Source organism: Plectropomus leopardus, chromosome 7 (assembly GCF_026936395.1).
Source record: "Plectropomus leopardus strain MGB_pleo_1.0 chromosome 7, ASM2693639v1, whole genome shotgun sequence".
In the NCBI taxonomy this organism is placed as follows: domain Eukaryota; kingdom Metazoa; phylum Chordata; class Actinopteri; order Perciformes; family Serranidae; genus Plectropomus; species Plectropomus leopardus.
This window is the reverse complement of record NC_142182.1, coordinates 19,662,501-19,683,667: the sequence shown is the minus strand read 5'-3', so window position 1 is coordinate 19,683,667 and position 21,167 is coordinate 19,662,501. Positions and strand designations below refer to the sequence as shown.

Genomic DNA, 21,167 nt, shown 5'->3' with positions numbered 1-21,167 from the left:
TGAAAACTTTTCTATTTTCTGTTTTTTAAGTCTTTTTCAGTTTTTAACTCTCTCACTGTTTTAGGGTGGAGAGGTGGAGAGGAGGGAGCAAGGAGATCACGATTTACATGTATTTCAAATAGAAAGGCTCTATTTGAACCACAGTCTTTCAAGAGTGACAGGAAGAAACTAGAATGACTGCTTCACTGCTGTTTGCCTCTGCAAACCACTCAAGTTGCACTTACGGTTTGCATCTGTGTCTGTAAAAACACAGACACTTCACACACATCTTGCCCTGCACAGAAGACCTATGAGTGTCACCAATTCAGAATCTGACCAAATGTCACCTCTCTGCTCTTGAGTTATGGTGTCTATTAATGGCTAGAAAAGTATTTTTGCAGAACATTATAATGTCACAGTGAAGTTCACCTCTGATCTTCAGATATAAAATGTCATTGCTTCATTATTTTCCACCTACTGGATATGTGTGTGATTTTTTTTTCATAAAAAGCATTTGAATTATTGAGCTTTGGCCAAAAACATTTTTGTGAGGTCAGAGTGACCTTGACTTTTGACAGTCAACCACCAAATTCTAACCTTGACAACCTTAACGTTTGTTTGTTTTTATATAAACCCTTTATGTGCGTCAAACCGTCTCTTAAAAGAAAGAGCATCAACACAGCTCAAGATTGAAGTCTCATTTATTTTAGTTATGTACAGAAGAAAAATGCTGAATTTTCACAAGTAACAGAAAAATAAAAAATAAAATCACATTTCATCTCTCTAGCCTCTGTAACAGAGGTGCACTTGTACATGATAACAGCACTCTGTCTCTCGGACACACACATGCACTCACACACTGCCTCTCTTTCTCTCACACTGTCCGTCTCTTTCTCTTGTTACTTTTAAAATGTTAAAAAATGTATTTCTCTCTCTCTCTTGTAGATATGTTATACTGCATTTGTGGGTAGCTGTGCTGCTGCTGTTGTGAGTTGCTGCTTACATTAAAACTATCCTGTTGTCTTGTTTCGGTGCATTTCTAAGCAGTGAATCGGTGTATATGTGGGGGGTGAGACTCTAGTCAAATATAATTCTCTGTATGTGCCGTCCTGTCAAACCCACATTGACATACACACCATTTATATGCATATACACAATGGCATTAATGTGAGCAACCACACACATACACACAGGTAAGCATACACACTCTTCCTCTATGTTCCTGTGTCCTCGTCTCACAGCTCCCATGATTCAGTTCACAAAATGATCCCCTCCAGGTGAGGGGCTATAGATGACAGGTGATTTCTCAGCCCTGTGATTAACAAATGCAAAATTATATATATTAATAACAAAAAAAAACTATCCCATTGAATTAAATGTTCTCCTTTATCTGTCTTGTGTCCGTTTCCTGCGTCACTCCTGTCCAAATCCCTCCGTCTCCTCGATGGCGAACAGGAGTTTCTCTCGGAGCTGCTCCAGGCTCCTGTAGGGCGGCAGGTCCAGACGGTTGAAGCTGTGAGGAAAAGACAAACAGGAGGAGACAGGCAGGTCACCATTAGTCATTTCTCTCTGTGGATTCACAGAGTGGAAAAACCACAGCTCTGTCTGGCAAAAGTACTGACTCAGACACAGAGCAATAGTGTTGCTCCGTATGTTAGTTTGACATTAGCAGATGTGTCCCTGTCAGTGATGTCCTCTTTTCAAATGACTGATATGAAGCCGTCTGATTCTGTCTCATCTGTCTCATCTTCCTTCAAACCAAATGATCTTATCCCGCCGGAGCTCCAAAACACTGTTATGATCACATTCTACACAAGTGTGATTAATGTATGAATGTTTTTAATCTTTTCTCTTGATCACCATGAGATTAAACGCTGGTTTAACTATTTAACACCTGGATCAACATCTGTTTTTTTTTGTGCTGCATTCATATGCCTTTCACAAACATTTAAACCTCTGAAACCTGAGAAAATTAGTTTAATTTCTTTTGAAAACATTGGAAGAATATAACTGGCAACTTGGAAAGAAATTTCCTGCAAATTGCAAAAACACTGCTTGTGAAATTGCTTGTCGCCTCCCTTGTTTTAAAGGAAATCGAGCCAATTTCCACAGGTTTTAAAGGGTTGAAGGTCCAGTGTGTAGGGTTTAGTGGAATCTAGCAGTGAAGTTGCATATCGCAAAAAAACTGAAACGTCTCCTGTGTGTAAAGCATGTTATAAAATAACAGAGGCCGACACAGAAACACAAATGGCTGTATCTGGAGTCAGTATTTGGCTTGTCCCACTTTAGATGTAGATACAAACGGCTCATTCCAAGGTGACAAAAATATTACTCTTATCGTCGGGAGACTATACACTAATGATAACATAATTATGAATTTTATATTCAGTCTCTGCCAATAGATGCCCCTAAATCCTTAAAACTGGACCTTTAAATGGCTTACCTACACAAAAAAGATTCAGAATAAAAAATGCAGCATGTAATCCAGCACAACATTATCTAATCTTAAAGGTGCACTTGTCAGCTTTTTTGAGCTTTTTAATTGCAACTTCTTCCCTTCCTCCTACAGTCTTCCTCTTGTCTCCAGGAACATCACCCATAAAATCTAAAAGCAACCATTTGAGTTTGGATTATTTTGACACACAATGTTTATCATGTTAACAGATAAGACAGCAGCTCACCATGTGTGGCTTCTTGGAAGCCAAGTCTCCTTCCCCACCTTATCTATGCAGAACTTCTGGGGACCGTTACTTCCTGCATGGGGTAAAAAAAGGTATGTCGTCAAATATTAGGGTTGTAACTAACCATTTTCACTTTCAGTTATTTTCTCAATTAATCAATTAGTTGTTTGGTCTATGAAAAGTTATAAAATGGAAAAAAGTGTTTCCCAAAGCCCAAGATGATGTCCTCAAATGTCCTGTTTTCTCCAGAAATTATAGATAGGTTTTTGCTGTCATAGAGGAATAAATAGTTCCATTTAATAAGCTGAAAACATACATTTTGTTTTTCTCCTAATATTACTCAAAGTAATTAATCAATTATTAAAAAGGCTGGCAACACATTTCCTGGTAATGGTCTTAGAAAAGCATATAAATTAAGATTTAGGTTAGTTTTATTTCTTTGTTTGTTTATTTGTTTTGTTTTAACTTTTTGGCTTTTCCTGACCGATGTTCAGATGCTGTTAGTGAAATGTCATGCAGAATTTTCAAATTAAAAGCCTTAAGTACAAATACTGGGAAAGCTGGGATACAATAACTTGAAATTTCTCTTGGAGGTGGCGAATTGCATTTGACTGTTGCTCAGCGCTGATCAGTAAAAACAGAAAAGTGAATACTGAGTATGAGACAACCGTATTGTGGTGGAAAAAAGATCTACCCCAAATGATCGATGATTGATGATGTGTTCACAGTCGCCTTGGAAAAATAAAATCTCAACAAATATATAGTGGAGAGCCATCGTGACTTATGCCAAATATCCTTAAACCACAAAAATCTCTAAAGGACGATGATATCGCATCGTTATGGTTGTGGTGTTGTGTGAATCAGCGTTGCGTACCTATGAGCTCAGCGAAGCCTCCAACGGGCAGCCGACAGGTTCCTGTAACAAACTGAAGCAGACGGATCCTCTTCTCGTTGTCCATCTCTTTCACCACCTGCCGGAACACAACTCCGTCATTCAGCGGCACATCAGAGCTCACACACACAGCGGGACACATGTACGCCATCATAACAGATGTGTGTGTTTAGATGGAAGCCTCTGTGATGTCTGACTGAACCGCAGTGTGTCCATACCTGCCAGAACCAGTGGATCTGCTTGCTGTTCTTGGTGTAATGTCTATAGATGGTGTTCTTCTGCCAGTCGGCCAAGTCGATCTCCTGCATCCCACACAGCATCAGCTGCAACAAACAAAATGATGTTTCAAGTCCGCTGAACTTGTGTGTCCTTTTTTCCTCTCATTTGTCTGACTCAGTGGGCAGAGGACGTCACAGGACAGGACAGTATTAACACAGTAGGTCACAGTATTTCCCATCTCTACTCAACACTAATTTCATTCTAACTAATTTTAATTTAATCCTCTGTGTGTGTTAGAAATGAGTACATGCTGGGACAGAGCTCAGCTGCAGCAGGAGTCAAACTGTCCACCAGTCAGGAAATATTTATAAACTAAACCACTGAAACAGACAAAAAATAGGTAAAAAGATGATGCTGCCTTTGGTTCATACACCGCCACTCTGGATTTGCCTCCAAACAGATTTGAGAGTGTGCACTTTGCTAAGATTTTTTTAAAAGACACTCGTCTTTCAAAACTTATTTTTCTAGAAAATTTTACCTCACTGTTAATTGTATTTTAGCATCTCTGATTTCTTTATTTTTCTTTAAATAAATCATTTCTGCTATGTTTTCAATTATTTTGAAGTACATTGTAACGCACCTTTTTGTATCACATACAATATAAATATAAATTAAGTTTAACTGCTATCATTTTGCCCATACGAGAAGAGATTTTCTTTTATTTTGAAGTACCAGAACACTACATTTAGGACTTTTTTTTAAAAACTACATTCAAGATCAGTTTAACCATTAAAAAAAAGAGGAAACAACACTGAAATGTCTTCTTTCTCACTAAACACAGCAAATGACATATCTGCTAATATAAACTCCATTAACTATCACTGTCGAGTCTAAAATATGACATTAAATTTTAGTGAGCAGAAACTGTCAAAGGCTGGCTACTTATGACTGGATTATGAACATTTTAATCTACTACTGAAGGCTTCCAGTCATTACACTTGTCCTGACTTTCAAAGGACTTTGTTTCATTAGTTTTCAAGCTCTGAGAAGCCTGCTCTCCCTATCACAGCCCTCCCCCTGCTCCTCCTCACCTCCAGCTCTTTCTCATCGAAGTATCGAAGCCACTCCAGAGGAACCACTTCGTTGAAGCCGTCCAGGAAGGCTTTGGTCTGCTCCTCCACCCCGCGGGTGAACCTCCAGTCCGTCAGCAGGCTGAGGGACGGAAAAAAGGATTTCTTGAGCTGGATTTCAGACTTTTAAAGAATTAATTAATGCCACACAGAATGAAATCTAAACTAATTTTCCAAAAACAAAATTGCAGAAAAAACATGAACTGACATCTATTACTTAGGGTAAGGAAGAATTTTCTCCAAATATTTATTGTAACATAAAACATCTCTTTTTGGTGTTGTTAATGTTAAAAGCATTCAGTAAATTTTGTGATTAAAAAAAACATATAACTACCACCAATTATTTTAAGATTTTACAAAGTAAAGTCAGGAAAAAGACTAAACTCCTACCCATAAAAAGACCTTATTTTAGGATTAATGATTCCAATGCCTTTTCAGACTTTTTAAGGATCCACAGGAACCCTGGAAGAGCCATTGGTTGGTTTTTATGTTTGGCTCTCCACCGCTGGTATCATTTAGACTTTTAATGATGAAGTTTGAATTTTTGTCTCTTTAGTTTCAGTAGCTGTCTCTGCTTGTTATCATACCTGATGTACTCTTCCTTATTTTCCTCGGTGACCAGCTCGTTCTCTCCATCATCCTTCAGCTGGTGAGTGGAAACCTTTCCCAGGATCTCCATGTCCTGTGCAAAATACAGCTCCACGCCACACTCCTCCAGGTTGTTCTCTCTGGAAACACACACACACAAACAACCTAAACTAAAGGCAGTACTTTTTGCTACACAGCTTAATTTTTACAAAATGGATAAATCTTTTACATTTTAAATCACCTACTACACAGCCGTTAGGGTAAGGGTATGTTAACTTCTTTGGGGCTGTGAATATTTCAGGGTATACAATGCTGGATTGTCGAACACGCTCGCCAGCGAAAGTGAAAGTAAAAGTCAACCCCAGAATCACTGGTTTGTAATTTCTGCTGGCTATATTAACAAGTTTTTTTAGCGCCTTCTCTTTGATGCTTGCTGCATACTGTCTGGCATCTGGTTGCCACCTTTGTATTAAGCCCCCTCACCTCAGTGTGTTGGGGATGCACACACATAAACATCCCAAACACAGAAAATAAGAAGATGAAATATGAAAGTTCAGTAAGAGGGCAAAGTCTGTGCAGAAAAACACACACAGAGTGGGTCATAAGCGATGAGAGAGGGATTACTTTTGTATGAGTCTATACATCGTTCTTATAAGAAAATCCTGCAGAGTATACCTTTATAGCTACACCTCATCGGTTTTAAAGGTCAGTTATCCTTGGAAAACACATTAAATGAAGATTTAATTCATTAATATCTAATATCAATTTAATGTTTTAATTAATAAATAGTTCAATTTTTCTTTTTTTTTGACATGACTGATTTCATAATGGCCTACACACCTGGAGTTTTCTTGTAAAAAAACATATAGAGAATTATATTAAAAGAAAAATGGAAAAATGTTTTTACTGATTATTTTCTTCCTCTTTCTGCCCTTGTCAGCGTAACATAGTAACACACAAAGATATAACTTATCCTGCAGTACTTACTTGACCCACATGATGGAGTTATAAAACTCAGGGTCTATGGACTCCAGGTCTTTGAGCGTGGGTTTCTTGTCCAGCATTCGCTTGTAAAAGGGCAGCGTGAAGCCGGTGTCGATGAACTTTCCATGATACAAAGCCTGCAGGAAGGATTTGTAACGTTAGTAACAACAATAATGAACATTTCCAGGTCTTTACTGCTCAAATTCAGAGAGGCATACATAAAAAATTAACTCATGATGTGATCTTACAAAGCAGAGAAGTGGAGGGGAAATTTTTCCCCTGCTGTAATTTTGTGATATTATGGTGTTTTTGCACGGCCGGTGGTGACATGTGGTTCAAATTTGTTCTTTACAAATTCATAAATATTTTCATCTCAGTCGCTTAGCGTTTTACTGATGATTCACTGGGGATTGTTTCGTGCCCATTCAAGTGTTAAAAATGTTTTAACAGCCAGTCACCTTTACAGGAAACATGAATGGGGCTTTTATTTCTAGAATCATGGCGGTCTGATTTAATTCTGCTCACTTCATCTGTTGAAATCATTAAGCATCAGACACCCAATACCTGCTTATATACACGACAAAAGAACAACTGATTCAAGTCACAAAAGTTTCATTTTCGCATGTTTCCACAACTTCAGCTGTAAATCGTATACTATGTGTTTCTGATTGGTCCTGGGGAGAACTGACACTGTAGCTGCTGCCAGCGAAGATTTGACTACAAAATGACATTCTGGTGATTTATTCTCCACCTTTTATCCTTATTTTCACTTAGATTAAAAACAGAGACAAAACACAAAGATAACTGAAGCCTTTGTGTGCACTTAACACAAATACATTCAAAATTGCTTCAAACCAAGTCACAATTTTTGCTCAGTGTGTGTGTGTGTGTGTGTGTGTGTGTGTGTGTGTGTTCACAGAAAGTGAGCAGACTCGGCCAGATGGAGCTGTTTAATGTTAAAAAAACCACAGAGGGCTCAGAGCTGTGATGAGCCAAGAACAACACAGACGCCCAATGACTGACTCAGTCAGTCTGCTCTGTCCTACTGTATCCTGACTGACCATGTGTCTGTCTCACAGCCAGCGAGACACACACACACACAGAGACAGGAAGATTTATAGACAGAGGAGAGGGTGTCAGCGGAAAGTGAGGGGAAGGGATGGAAAGTAAAAAAGGTAAAGAAAAGAGGAAGAAAAGGAGGCAGCGACAGGGTTTGGTAGTTGAGACTCGGTAGAGACAAGCATCTTTATAAGGGAAGTCAGCAAAGTGCATTTTAGGACTAAATATAGGCAGCTGCTGGCGGGTGTGGGCTGGGTGAGGCAGTGAGGTCATGATGTGGGTGGGGGGGGGGGGGGCAGGGGGAGGGGGGGGTGGGGGTGTTGGTTTTGGGACCTACAGCTTTCTGGAGTTGATCCCAGAAAGAGGGACATTATAGAACATACTGGACATCATGTTTATACACTGTAGACACCAAAACCTGAAAACTACTGAATTGTACAGATCTTTAAAACATAGAAGACTTTAAGCTTTAAGTTATGCAAGTGCGGCTGCTTTGAGTGATAGGATGGTACCGTCCATAACGAAGTCACTACCCAGGTGGCAACACTGGTCAGGGGGCGTAACGCAAGATTTACAGATTTCTCCTCAAAATAGCAGGTTCATTTCTCATTTCATTGGATGATCCTCTATCCTGTTCTGTGTCACAATAAATTATTATAATATATAATTATTAAATTATTACAGATTATTTTAAGATTTTGCAAAAAGATAAATCAAATCTGACTTCCAATGTCTTAGCATTTTTAAGACTTTTGAAAGATCGATGTAAGACATTTTAATTCCAATTAAGGCCTTGTTTCTAAACTAATAAACTGAATGTCTTTTAACACTTTAAGGATCTGCGGGAACACTGCTCTACACAACGTGGACTAATGCTGTCATCAAATTATGCTTTAAATATTGCTCTGCATATAAATGGAGTCAAATAGAAGGTCAGACAGATACAGCTTCTGAGATACCACAACCAACAATGGATATTTGGGGCAAAATGTCGATATCAATACAGTAAATACTTGTCAACTTGTGTTTTCCTTAAAGTTTTATGCTTGTCATAATGACAAAAAGGAACTGAATTAGTATTCAGATCAAAATAACTAGAAATCTCCATGATTCATCCTTTTTAACAGGAACATTTGAAAGCCTCAAAGCAGCTCTGTGACTCAGCCAGCTTCTCATATGTTAAATCCTCCTCCACTACACCACAATGCTCGGTTTTATTGTTTTCACACTGTTCTGCTTTATTTCTTCTTCTATCCTTTTTTAACACAGATGGTGGTGGCTGAAAGAGTGGCTGAAAGGAGCTCAGTTGTCTGCTGCTCTGACAAAAAAGTGCTGCAGTTTGCATCTCTGCAGGCACTGACACCTCTTAGAGTGATGTTTTTGGAGAAGTCCTCTTGGCAAAATATCAAAATAAAGACATGGATTTTGGAGTTGCAAAGGTTGCTTGGGTGCAATAACTACTAGCGACAATGAAACAATAAAAAGTTGATTTTACAAATGGCATTTCAGTATCAGAAGATGTCTGAGGCAGCATTTTCTGCGACAAAAATATAAAAAAATAACTAGACTGGCAAGCAAGTGTAACAGAGTAAAAGTAAAAACAGCAAATAACAGATGATGCCTGTTGTAGTTCAGTTTTAAAGTTCTGTAATCTCCCTGAAAGCAAACCAAATCTCAAGCATGATTTAATAAAACCAAGGTGAAGCTCACCATGGCGATGAAGCGTCCGATGAAGCGGAAGTATGTGAGGTGGTCGGGGTTGATGGAGGAGGCCGGGTTGATCTGCAGGCAGTAGTTGTTCTTGCCGGCGTATTCAAACAAACAGTACATGGGGTTCAGCACCTCGTGGGAGAGCAGGAAGAACCACTCCCTGCAGAACGAGAGGACATCAACATTAAGGCAGGAAAGAAGATGCGATACTGTCTCAAGGACTGAGTGATGATGGCAGGGGTGCAATACTGTCACATATCAGGAAGTATTATGTATGATTCTGTAAATTAACATGTCAGAACTATCAATTATTTATCAAAGACTTGTCTAAAGAGGAAGTGGAGGAAACAGTGGAAGCAAAAAAACTATTACAGGGTTCAAACAACTAGTTTAACATCAAATTCAAGGACTATTCAAGGAATTTCCAGATCCAGTTCCCTTAAATTCAACTTCTCAGCACAGCACAGTTTGACACAGGGATCAAGGTTAATTACTGTTATAACAATGGGGATTTTTATAATAAGAAGTAGCACTTTTTGTGTTCAAGAGCAAGGGCAGATAAAATATATGACAGATGATGGAGAAAAGACAAAAACAATCACAGTCCATTTATTCAGAGCACAGAACAATATCAACGAGCACAGTTTATAAGAAAATATAAAACAAAATAACAGAACTCACAATATTGCACAGTTATTCTACCTCTTCAGAGGAATGACACATTGTATGATTGAATTTTGTAATAAACTGATTATAGCCTAAGTTCAGGTCTGAAGTCGACTGACTGGCAGGTTTGGTTCTGTGGACTCATCCCAGTGTCTAACTCCGTGCTTATCCTTCAAGTAGTCCCAGGTTTGTTTGACATATTAATTTAGGATTAATGAATGAATGAACATCATTTATAGAGAAAGACTAGAGGATTCAGGGAGGAGATGCTGGCTCTCTGTTTCATTACATCACAATACTGAGTCTGTGAGTTTCACGCAGGTTTAACTTTGAGTACAACTCCACTGAGGTTAGAGATTACTTAATGAAGTATTTAATATTTTTTCTTTGTAAGTATTTTGAAAATAACTACCACCTTCTAAATGTGACAAGGTCATCTTAGTAAAGCAGAGTGTGACGACTGCACTCTGAGTCATTTAATGTTACTTCAGATGAATTTAATGGAGGTTTCCAAATCCTGAATTAAATTAAATTCTGAATAAAGAAATCCTGAATTACGTTTGGCAAAAAAATGTCAGTTTACAGCTTCTCATTTAATGAATGTTTTAGATCGATAATGTACATAACTCCACGTCAGTTATTCGCCATGTAAAAAAACAGATATAATGTGATAATTTCTGAACTTTCGAGGTCCACGTTGACAGATTTTACTACATTTAAACAGAGCCAGGACTGATATGAGTGGTAATAATCTTTATATTGTAATCTCAGAAACAGAAGGGTTGCACATTGCACATATTTACTGTTAACTTTTGCACATCCACTGCTAAATATTTTTGCAAATCTTGCACAAAACTGTACAGCTTATTCTAAAACAGCGAAGCTGTACACATTTATTATGTCATGGTATTTTTTAAAGGTGCATTTTTTAATGTAAATTTTTCTATTCTATATGTAATTTCTGAATGAAGCAGTGCTTTGTCTTAATTTATTCCTCTTAAAATGTTTATTGTAAGTTTAATCAATGCACCAAAATACCAAAGCAAATGTAAATAACAACCTACTTAGCAATAAATCCTTGATTCAGATTCTGGCAAATAAACATGATGAAGAATTATAACATAAATAAGACTATTTTCTCTTCATCTACGCTATTTTTTTGTGGTAATGTTGCATGAAAAGGTGTCAAAAATAAGAATTTTATAAGTGTACTCTGTCTAGCGGTATAAATTAGAACATATAGTACATCAACAAATTTGCACATATAAATTACATGGGGACAATACATATAACATGGCGGATAAATACAACAGGGCAGAATAAAATAGACACAAACAGACTGTGGAAGGATGCATGTTAGAGAGAATGAGGGCCCACTATCACCACCACCACCAGCTGCAGCACCAGCCCCTAGTGCTCCCAAGGCCCCTGCCCTCCCCCTTGGGGTTTATGGGAGGGGAGGGATATGGACTGACTGAAGGACGGACGGACGCAGACACCTCACAACATCCCGTCCGTGGTTCTACCCTGTGGTAGAACAGCATGATGTCACCTACCATAGGGTAAAACCACTGACGTGACACCGGAGACAGAGACACAATGCAAAACCAAACAGAAAAATGAGAACACTGCCAACAGAAAAATAACAACATATACAGAGAGGAAGACCTGGAGGACAGCGGATGCAGGGGGCAGGATGGATACATGTGATGGGTGGATGGAGGGGTGGGGTAAGGGAAGGAGGACAGAGATGTTGCAAGAGGGTAGGAGGTGTTGTGCGATTGCCGGTTACAAGTGAGAATCCTCACACACACACACACACACACACAAATCTCTGACACACCAGAGAAATAATAAGTTAAGGATTTACAGAGAATAGAAAATCAGCATTTTCAACACCTCAGTGCCTCTATGTGATTTTTCAAAATCAATCCTGCCTGAAACTGAAGTTAACACCAACATAAAAGCTGTTTAAATTCAAGGAGGAAGTCTGTGCAGCGGCATCAGGAGAAGGAAAAAAACACCATCACCATAAACAACATTTAAAAACAAAATTAGAGAAGGGTGCATTGTTTTTTTTGTTGCTCTCACCTGGCGATGCCGCCATAGTCTAGCCCCTCCTCTCCTCTCATAATGATGTAGAGTCTGCGGCGAAGGTCGTATGGCTTCACATTCATGATCTGATATAAAAAAAAACAACAAAAAAGAACAAGACATACATGACTATAAATACAAATATTTTTTAACAGGCAACATTTGAGACTGACAGAAAACTGGAGATGAGTACTAAGTGGATTAAACATCTATCTTCATCTTTTATTTTCCTTGCTGTGAAAGATAATGATGGCTCAGTCACTGAGTGAAGTCTGAAATGAATAATGTGTGTTTTCATCCTCTAAATCAGTCATACTCAACTCACAACTCTCTGGACAAATTTGGCCCGCTGAACATTTTCTAATTTACAAAAAAAATTCAAACTGGACATTTTTTAGTACTTTGAGTGTAAATAAAGTGCATACAAAAGCTTCAAAATACAGCTTTTTGAATTTCAAACAACAAAACACAACAAAAAAACAAGTACTATGAGTGGATCCCATAATTATGTGGTGATTTTTTATTTTTTTTTGGCAAACTAAACACAATCGGTGTAGTTATATTTAAGTGTAGGACAGGAGTGTGTTTTCTTTGTCTCTGACCTGCTGAAACGAGTCCTCAAACAGCGTCTGTCTGGACACCGAGATCTTTACGTGGCTGGGCAAGGCATTGGACTAGACAGAGACAAAATAAAAAATAACATAAATACATCAAGAAGTTAGCATCACCGTAAAGCTAAAAAGAACTCTATATGTTAAACAATTAATTGTTACAAAGGTTTGAGTCAGCAAACCTCCCGAAAAGTCTTTAAAGACGCTGACAGCTGCTGATTAACACAAACATCTTCTAACTTTAACGCCAATCCAAATTTGACTCGTAAGTCTTTGCCAGAAACACCCTCGCTAAGCTAAACATGGGTGAGTACTTGTGTTATAGTGATATATTTAGTTATGATACTTGCTTTAATTCAGCAGAATCTGGTTCTAGTTAACCACTGATGATAAATCAAATGCAGTCAATAATTTAAAAATTCTATCACATATATGTAGCCTGAAGTTAAAGAATTCTGCTCCTCAAAACCCAAACTATGTTGGGATGGGGCCAAAAATCTAATAGAAAGATATAACAAAATCTGAGTATATAAAACAAAACTATCGGCATAACTTAAACAAACCAAAACTCCAGCGATAGACGCAAACACGTAGATCGTGGTGAGGTGTGTCGACAGGGACAGTTTTGAAGTGGCTTGAGACTGTAGTGAACACTTACATGGCACAGGAAACGGAACTGGTGGTACTTCCACCTGAAGCTGCGGTCGTAAGCACCAGGTGAACCGCCCTGCCGTGACCTGCACGCACACACACGCATGCACAAACACCCACACACACACACACACACATACAAAGAGAGAGACTCAGTCAATTTTACAACAGAAAAATGACGATCTCCTTTAGGAGGCCCTCATGTTCCAGGTTTCAGACCAGAGACAAAAAGCAAATATTAAATTCACACCAGCAGCCATTCTGTTCGAAATAACGACTGTGTGTGTCTGGGTCTCAGAGGCAGAGGTGAGTCTGGGCCTGCAGCTGTGTTAGTATAAGCTCCACCAACCCACTGCACACACACGCTGGATATGTGCCTTGTCAGCACCGGAGAGGCTGAGACACAGAGAGAAAGAAAGAGAGTTAGAGAGATAATGTGAGGAAGGGAGGAGAGAGGGTGAAATTTGGGGGGGCGGGAGAAGAAGAAGGAGGCCTCTAATGCGTCGGGTTTGTGCTTGCCGAGCTGCCGGGCACATCTCGGTTTGGGTTAGGAAATGGAGACCGCAGCGGCAGAGCGCTGGCCGCGGACACACACTGCTGCAGGATTCAGAGTAAAAACAGTTGAGACTCTTTCAAAAGGCCTCCATAACCGTTGGCCTAAAAATATTTTCAAATATCAGCATCAAACGCAGCTTGCAGATGCACACACACGCACACACAAGCACGCCACAAGCTAAAACACACTTGTATGATGAACAGAAACACAGAAAGGCACAAACACCAGCGCACACACACACACACACACACACACACCCACACACATGCCAGCGCAGTCTGCAGTGGATCTCTTGTCGCACATCTGCACATTCTCCTAACTTTTGCGGTGAGATTTGAGACTGCTTCAAGGCAAGGCAAACATCCACAGGCTGAGGGGAAGAGGTGTGTGTGTGTGTGTGAGTGTGTGTGCGCTAGCATGAACATGTTGCTGTTATAAAAAAGGACTTCTTGTTAAAATATCTGTAAGGCTTAAGGTGACTCTGTCTGGCCTAAAGAAATATTTTGTTAAAAAAAAAAAAGAAATGAAAGGCAATGGATAAAACATGGGCTCAATAACGATGCAGATAAAAAATTAAAAAAAAGATAATGGAGTTCAGATTAAGATATAGCTTTAACTTTTATCATGATCTTTAAGGTTTTCACAAAACGAGGGGATTGTTTAAATTACTATTAACAATGCAGTTATGTCAGACCCAGGCAAAAACATTGTGCTATAATAAAACAACTTAAAAGATGTTTTGATTGAGTTCACTTTACATGTATTTTTCGTCCATGAACTGAATGATCATTTCCTCAGAATGTCTTTGCCTCGGCCTGTGACATACTTTTTTTCAAAAGCAGATTTGGGAGGAAGGGCTAAGAGAATATTTACCCTGACTCAAACCCGGGTCGGGGGTCTTTAAAGGTGGTGGTGCGTGAGTTGTGGTCCACAAAATATCGGACTCCCTCTGCGGTGTACTTCATCTCCCAGCCCGGGGGCAGGGGGTGCTCCTTGATCATCCTGCAACAGGGAGAGGGCAGTGAGCACGGTCCCAGCCGGAGGGGCCCCGTCCTGGGGATGAAACTAACACACCTCCCCGCCAACCTGTGGATCTAAAGCCCTGTACGCTGAAACAAAAACCCTACGCTGCTTTAAATTTAAAGCCATATCAGGAGTTTGTCTCCGCTGAGGATCCATAAGGGCATCCAGACTGCGGCCAAACAGAATAAAGTCTAAAGAGCCTTCATTAGTGGGGTTCACAGCAGCAGTGGCCCATTTAACGTTACCTTATTATAAAGACTACTGACTCAGAGCAATATTGTGATGCGGCCCAGAATTCCTCATCCCAGCCTAGCCACAGTTTGCGCCTTTTGTGTGTTACATTTGAAGCACAGACTAAACATCTGTTTGTCAGAAAAATAAATACCCACCAATCTTTGACAAACACAAAAGGTCATTTTACAACACTTCAATCATCAGGATTCTGGTGGGCATTTGGAGATCCTTGAGTTTCTTGAAGACATTTCTTTTCATTTTCTCTCATCCAAGAGGCTACCTCAGTTTTGAGAAACATCCTCAAGAAAGTACAGTTGCCTATGATACAGCACCTAAAGCTACCATGACCTGGATGACTGAGAGTCTTCACACAATCATTGGGATAAAAATTACAAATGAAACAAAAACAAGAAACAGAAAAAAAAATTGCGTGTAACAAGTTGTGTTTTTTAACAAGGTTAACAGTCATGATAAATATGCTAGATCATTTTATTGGACACAATTAAAATATCAAGGTTTTTTTATATGAACATCAATACACTGACCTTTAACCTGATAACCAAAGAAACTAGGCAAGGATCTTTTTTGGTTACCATCTTTGATTGGAAACTGCTTAAAAAATTTATTTTTTCCCTGTTCAGACGTTCATAGTTTTTGGGGATTCTGGAAATATCTTCAGAACTTGCCTGATATCAGACAGAATTTTAACTTGTTTCATAGCGTTTCCATATTAAATTTAATCAATAGGTCATCTCGAATCTGGTGGAGTGTGTGGATTCAAAGATCTAGACCCAGGCAACTTCACAACAGCAGTAAGTGTTGTCTGACAACCTTCTGAGTCAGTCAAAGGTCACTATACTTAGCTCTGTGACCTGAATGTTAACAGACGAGAGGCACAAACTGAGGCTCGTCACCACATCTCCAGCTCGCCCTTATGATGTCATATACAGAAGAGGATGCCCTGCACCTTCACGAGCCTGAAGATTTAAATCTGTAATGTGTGAAATTAGAGGTTCAATTAGAATGAGTGAGGTGAGAGGAAAATAATTCAGCTCAGGAAGTGTTTAAATGTCAAATAAATAGAGAGCGATGCCAGAAAATGATCAAATAAAGATAGATCGAAGGTCATCGGGTTTCACGCATTTCAAAATTTTCTTTTACTGGTGCTGTTTTTCAGCTCCAAACTGTCAATTTGTAAAATGTTTTCTGCTGTGTTCTTGCAAATTTCTTCAAAATATTTAAATCCCATAATATTCCAGGAGTCACCCTGATCAGTGGGAAACATGTACACATCATAATGCAGACGACTCCCTCTGTTGTCACACTAAACTGTGTATGATAATTTAATTTTCACCAGGAAGAGCAAACACCCAAAGCGACATAACATCCAACGAGCAGGCAGACACATGCACGCACACCAACACACACACACACCAGTGCTTTTTCTGGTTCATAGTCTCACCCTTGGGTCCGAGGATCGTCCCACTGCGTTGTCCGTGTGTTGTGGTTGACAAAGTAAATTCTGCCATTGTCCTGGCGCTTCTCTGTGGATACAAATAGAAACACAAATGAAAAAAATGAGTTTAACAGGATTTGAGATATGTGAAGTTGGAAAGTTGATAAAAACACATAAATTCCAATATAAATCAACAGAGATCAGAGGGATCACCGGAGTGGCTCCGACAGCAAAAACTGGCCTCACTCTCTCTTTCGGCATGGAGAGAAAAAAAATCTCACCAGCGTGATAGAAAACCAGCAAGGCTGTGTGATATTTCACTATGGCTTGATTCGAATACCTCACCGGGGTAAACCTAAGTGTGTGTGTGAGTGTGTGTGGCATTAAGGTCATGGTGGGGGTGTCTAAAAGTCAAAGTGACCATGCTGACCATGCTCTGTTAGGCACAGAGGCAAGGTTTTGTTACAAAAAGGCACGAAATGGTTGAAGGACGACATTGGAAGCACCTTTAACACAGAACATTATTTTATGGAAGTGTGTGTAAAGTGTGTGCGTGTGTTAGGTAAGCCACTGGTCTCATGAGAGAGTAGCTGGTGCCCCATCCTCCTCCCTCCATCGCTCTGACATCTTTTTCTCATTAACAGGAGTGTGTGGAGGGCCCAGAAACAGTAGTGCTCACATTGCAACTGTTACTAGCTTTCTCCTTGGCTCACTCCACCCCCATTTTACTATCCAGTATGAACCCCCCCTCCACCCCCTTCTCGTTTCTTTCATTCCAGTGTCTCTCATACGTCTCCTCCATCTTTCCCTCTTTTCTCACATCTTTTTCTTTTTGAATTTGAGCCTTAAAAAAAAGCGAGGGAAGCGACCACAGATAAAAAAAAAAAAGAGCACGCCAGAGAGGCGAATCTGAGCCAGCGATATAATTGAGGTTTTGGTCTTGAGGTACCGCAACATGTTGAAAAGGCATCATGGGCAGGGAGCGAGGGGTTTTTGGAGCGAACATGGCTGTGTGATGAAGTCTGTGAAAATGTTGGTACGGAGCTGCCAGCGGCGTTCCTTTATGAATGAATGTGTGTGACATGATTCTGCGTGGATCCGATTACATTACTCATTTGGGAAAATGTTGGATGATGAAGAGTCCCATCAATAACGCAGCCTCTGTAATTTGCGGACTTAAGAGTAAAGGGAGTGCGTACAGTGATGGATTGGTATAACATGAGCAGGGGATGAAAAAAACCCAGAGAGACACTTTATCCAGATTTTCAGTGGCGGAATGAAAATCAGAGACGTAAATCAATCAATTAATGGCTGTGCTCAGTGGGAGAACACGAGGAAGAAGCTCAGAACCAGTTTCCGATGTTGCATGGAGGCTAAATTCATCAAAAATGTGTTTGAGTTCTGTGGAGAAAAGTAAAATGCTCCCGTGCTGTAAACATTTTGCAATACTTTGTGCAAAACTCACACTATCACAACTGTCTGCAGAAATTTAAAAAACACATTTTCAACAACTTCTGACTAAATCAAGAGCCCACGGATCATAGCTTGACAAATTGCATTGCTCTGCTGTTGACTGCTTGCAAAGAGTCATCAAAAATACCTGCACAAAACTGGCCAGGATTTCAGGTTTTGATTGAAAACAGCTTCAAACTTAGGAATCCTGTCCTGGCTGATCAGATTTTCTTCAACACCAGACACCTCCAGCAGGTAGAGAGGCCTTTAAGACTGACCAAAATCTGAGAGAAGTCCAAACCTCAAGACCAATTTACATCCATAACTTTGTCTGGAGTGTATGTATTAGGAGTGTGCTTTAGGCAAACTTACCCCATCCAGGAGGCAGCGGGCCCAGAGGATCATTTTCCACCGGAGCGCCGGACGGCTGGGAGAGACACAGAGAGACAGACAAAACAAATCCAGTTAGGACACCTTTCTGTCTCTGTCTTCTTCCACCTCTCTGCGCTGCAATTTCCTGCTTTCTCTCAGCGTTTGTTGTCCTCGATGTACATCAGGGTGTGAAATTCTTCTGTCGGTCCACTTGGTTTCTCACCGCCGTGTGAGGATGTGGAAATGTTTGGGAAAAAATAACCCCAAAAAATACAGAAAGAAGGGAGAAGCCAATGAGAAGATTAAGAAAAAAATGAGAAAACTCACTCAGTGAAGCTATCTTCGCTTAAGTCTTCGCTTGACCTCGCTAACAAAACCAGGGGTGATACCTGTGGGTAAGTCAGGCCAGCTGTGTGTGTGTGTGTGTGAGTGTGTGTGTGTGCACGCATGTGCGTGTGTGTGTGTGTGTATGTGTGTGTGTAAAGGGGTGGGGGTGGCTCCTCTCTGCTGCAGCGGTAAGGGGCAACTGAGGGAGCTGGCCGGCCGGCGGCTCGTATGCCTTCCAAAAACTACACGCTCAGTAGGAGGATAAAAACAACAACGCTGTTCCAATGAGCTCACTGGCTGGATGCAAACCCCACCCCCCAGCTTCCCGCTCACCTCCTCAAACACACCCCACCTCCTCCTCCTCCTCCTCCTCCTCCTCCTCCACCCTGGCACCCCTCCCTACCCCACCTCTTTTTCTCTTGCTCTCTTCTAGTGCTGCTGTGAAAGTAGGCAGGGAAGTGCGATGTCTGAGGGAACTGAGGGAACATTCATGCTTGTTCCAGACTGGACACCCCCGCCGCCTCCTCACCGGCCGCCCCAACCCACCCCAGGCCTGACAAAAGGCACCTTTATTCACCCTGAGCCTGGAAACCACTGTGGGGTTTACTCAGCCTGCGCTCATATACACACACACTGAAAAAAGAAAAAGTGTGTGTGTGTGTGTGTGTGTGTGTGTGTGGTGTGTGTGTGTGTGTGTGTGTGTGTGTGTGTGTGTGTGTGCCACGGTGTGGAAAGTTTGTCCGTGGCAAACAGTCAGTCAATGTGTACGTTCTTATGTTGGAATACACACACATAAACTCACATGAATATATTAGCTTGAGTGGAAAAGTAGCTGAAAAGACGCTTGTTGGGAATTAGCTGCTGCTGAGTTTTCATGCTGAAGATGTTTATCAAACTGGGTGATGTAGGTGTGTTACAAACTACTGCAAAACCATTAACTGCATCACCAAGCAGAGCTCCTCCAATGACAACATGTAACGCCAGTTAATGATGCAGTTCTAAGAAATATTTGGGGATTGTAAGAAGCCAAAAAAATATATGTGAAAAAATCAATTATACTTTCAGAAAATTATCAAAAAATGTGTGAAGAATTGTTTTTGGTGGCTTCACCCTCTATTTAACGGCAGTTTTTGGCAGCACAGGTAGCGCTTGTTGTACTTTATAAGTTCTACTGAGGTGAAAAAAACCCCCAAAGCCACTTTTTTTTCCAAATGAAAGCTGGTGGACCTTCAAAGGTTTTTTTTTTCACTGAGACATGTTGCACCACAAAAGTGATGATTATTTCCTGAACAGCCATAAAGTAGAGTATTATCCACCAAATGTCAACGTCACTTTACGCAGCATTTCCCAAAAAGAAATGTGACTGTGCCCATTTAAAGTAGCTCTGTCATGGAAACTCTGAGGGAGTCAGGATGGAAAGGACGGGGCCTGCTGAAGAGTGGGCACATAACAGGGTTAAAGGGTGTGTGTGTTTGTGTGTGTGTGTGTGTGTGTGTGTGTGTGTGTCGCTCCCATCGACGGCCAATCTATGCCCTGGCGCCCCACCCTTATGGGTTTTCTGTGACTAAAAAAGGTAAAAGGAGAATATAATGATATAAAGACATGATGACTTCATCCTGGCTTTGACCATTCAGCTCCTCAGCAGCTTCCAGACAGAGCAAGGCTGGAGGGAGGAAAAGAAAGAGAGACTGAGAAAACAAGGGAGGGAGAGGAGGAGAGGGAAAAGCAGCATGTTAGCAGAAATGTGTGAAATAATGGCTGGGTGTTATGGATCTGTATGGATACCATTTCAAGGCCAGGCACCACAGGTGGCAATGGCGATTTCAGTTGCCAGTTGCTTTTAACACGTTCAAACACTTTTATCACCAACATGACTTCAGAAGACACACAGAGCTATCAGTAAACCTAAAACTATTAATGTACAGACTTGTAAAAACCTTTGCCACATTGCTGTTACAGTGACGACTTGCCAATTGTTTGGCACATCTGCAGAGAGCAGAGAGGCAGTTCTGTGTACACAAGAAGAAAAAACGAATAACAGGAATCCAGTAAACTTGAGGTCAGTGGGTTCATCAGCCATTCAAACGATTTGAAAACATGGCAGCTTATCTGCGTGTTTCAGACTGATTAAGCCAAGCAGTTTTAGTTTCTATAAGTCTGACGACTATGCTGATGTCTCTTGTATTTATTTATATATATTTGCATCTTTCTATGTAGTTTTCTCAGTTAATGTAACTGATGTTCTGAGAAGAGGGGGTTTAATTTGACCATGTGCAGGCAGAGCCGATTGCCAAGACAATTTTGCAACAAAATATTTCAATTCAAAGGTCCACTTATGAGTTTTTTCAACAGCTTTTAACAGAAATTCCTGGTCTTTGGTCGACTTAATGACAAAACAAGATATGGTTCGGCTTCAACTAATGATTACTTCCATAATTGTTTCATCTGCAGATGATTTTTTTGTACAAAACTTTAAGTGATTA

General features: G+C 40.3%; 1 protein-coding gene across 2 annotated transcripts in view; it reads right to left on the bottom strand.

Annotated features, from left to right (window-relative positions):
• Nucleotides 1-662: 662 nt before the first annotated feature.
• wwp2 (WW domain containing E3 ubiquitin protein ligase 2) overlaps nt 663-21,167 on the bottom strand; it is a 60,670-nt gene continuing 40,165 nt past the window's right edge. Inside the window, exons 11-24 of one of the 2 annotated variants that reach the window (XM_042495626.2) lie at nt 18,358-18,412; nt 16,540-16,621; nt 14,694-14,822; nt 13,272-13,350; nt 12,605-12,676; nt 12,000-12,088; nt 9,243-9,402; nt 6,477-6,610; nt 5,489-5,629; nt 4,863-4,983; nt 3,771-3,875; nt 3,535-3,631; nt 2,661-2,733; nt 663-1,492 (exon numbers count right to left, since the gene is read on the bottom strand). In XM_042495626.2, coding sequence (XP_042351560.1) covers nt 1,393-1,492; nt 2,661-2,733; nt 3,535-3,631; nt 3,771-3,875; nt 4,863-4,983; nt 5,489-5,629; nt 6,477-6,610; nt 9,243-9,402; nt 12,000-12,088; nt 12,605-12,676; nt 13,272-13,350; nt 14,694-14,822; nt 16,540-16,621; nt 18,358-18,412 — 1,437 coding nt within the window. In that variant the 3' untranslated portion in view covers nt 663-1,392. The remainder of the gene's footprint in view (nt 1,493-2,660; nt 2,734-3,534; nt 3,632-3,770; nt 3,876-4,862; nt 4,984-5,488; nt 5,630-6,476; nt 6,611-9,242; nt 9,403-11,999; nt 12,089-12,604; nt 12,677-13,271; nt 13,351-14,693; nt 14,823-16,539; nt 16,622-18,357; nt 18,413-21,167) is intronic. The other variant, XM_042495627.2, reaches the window with a different exon arrangement.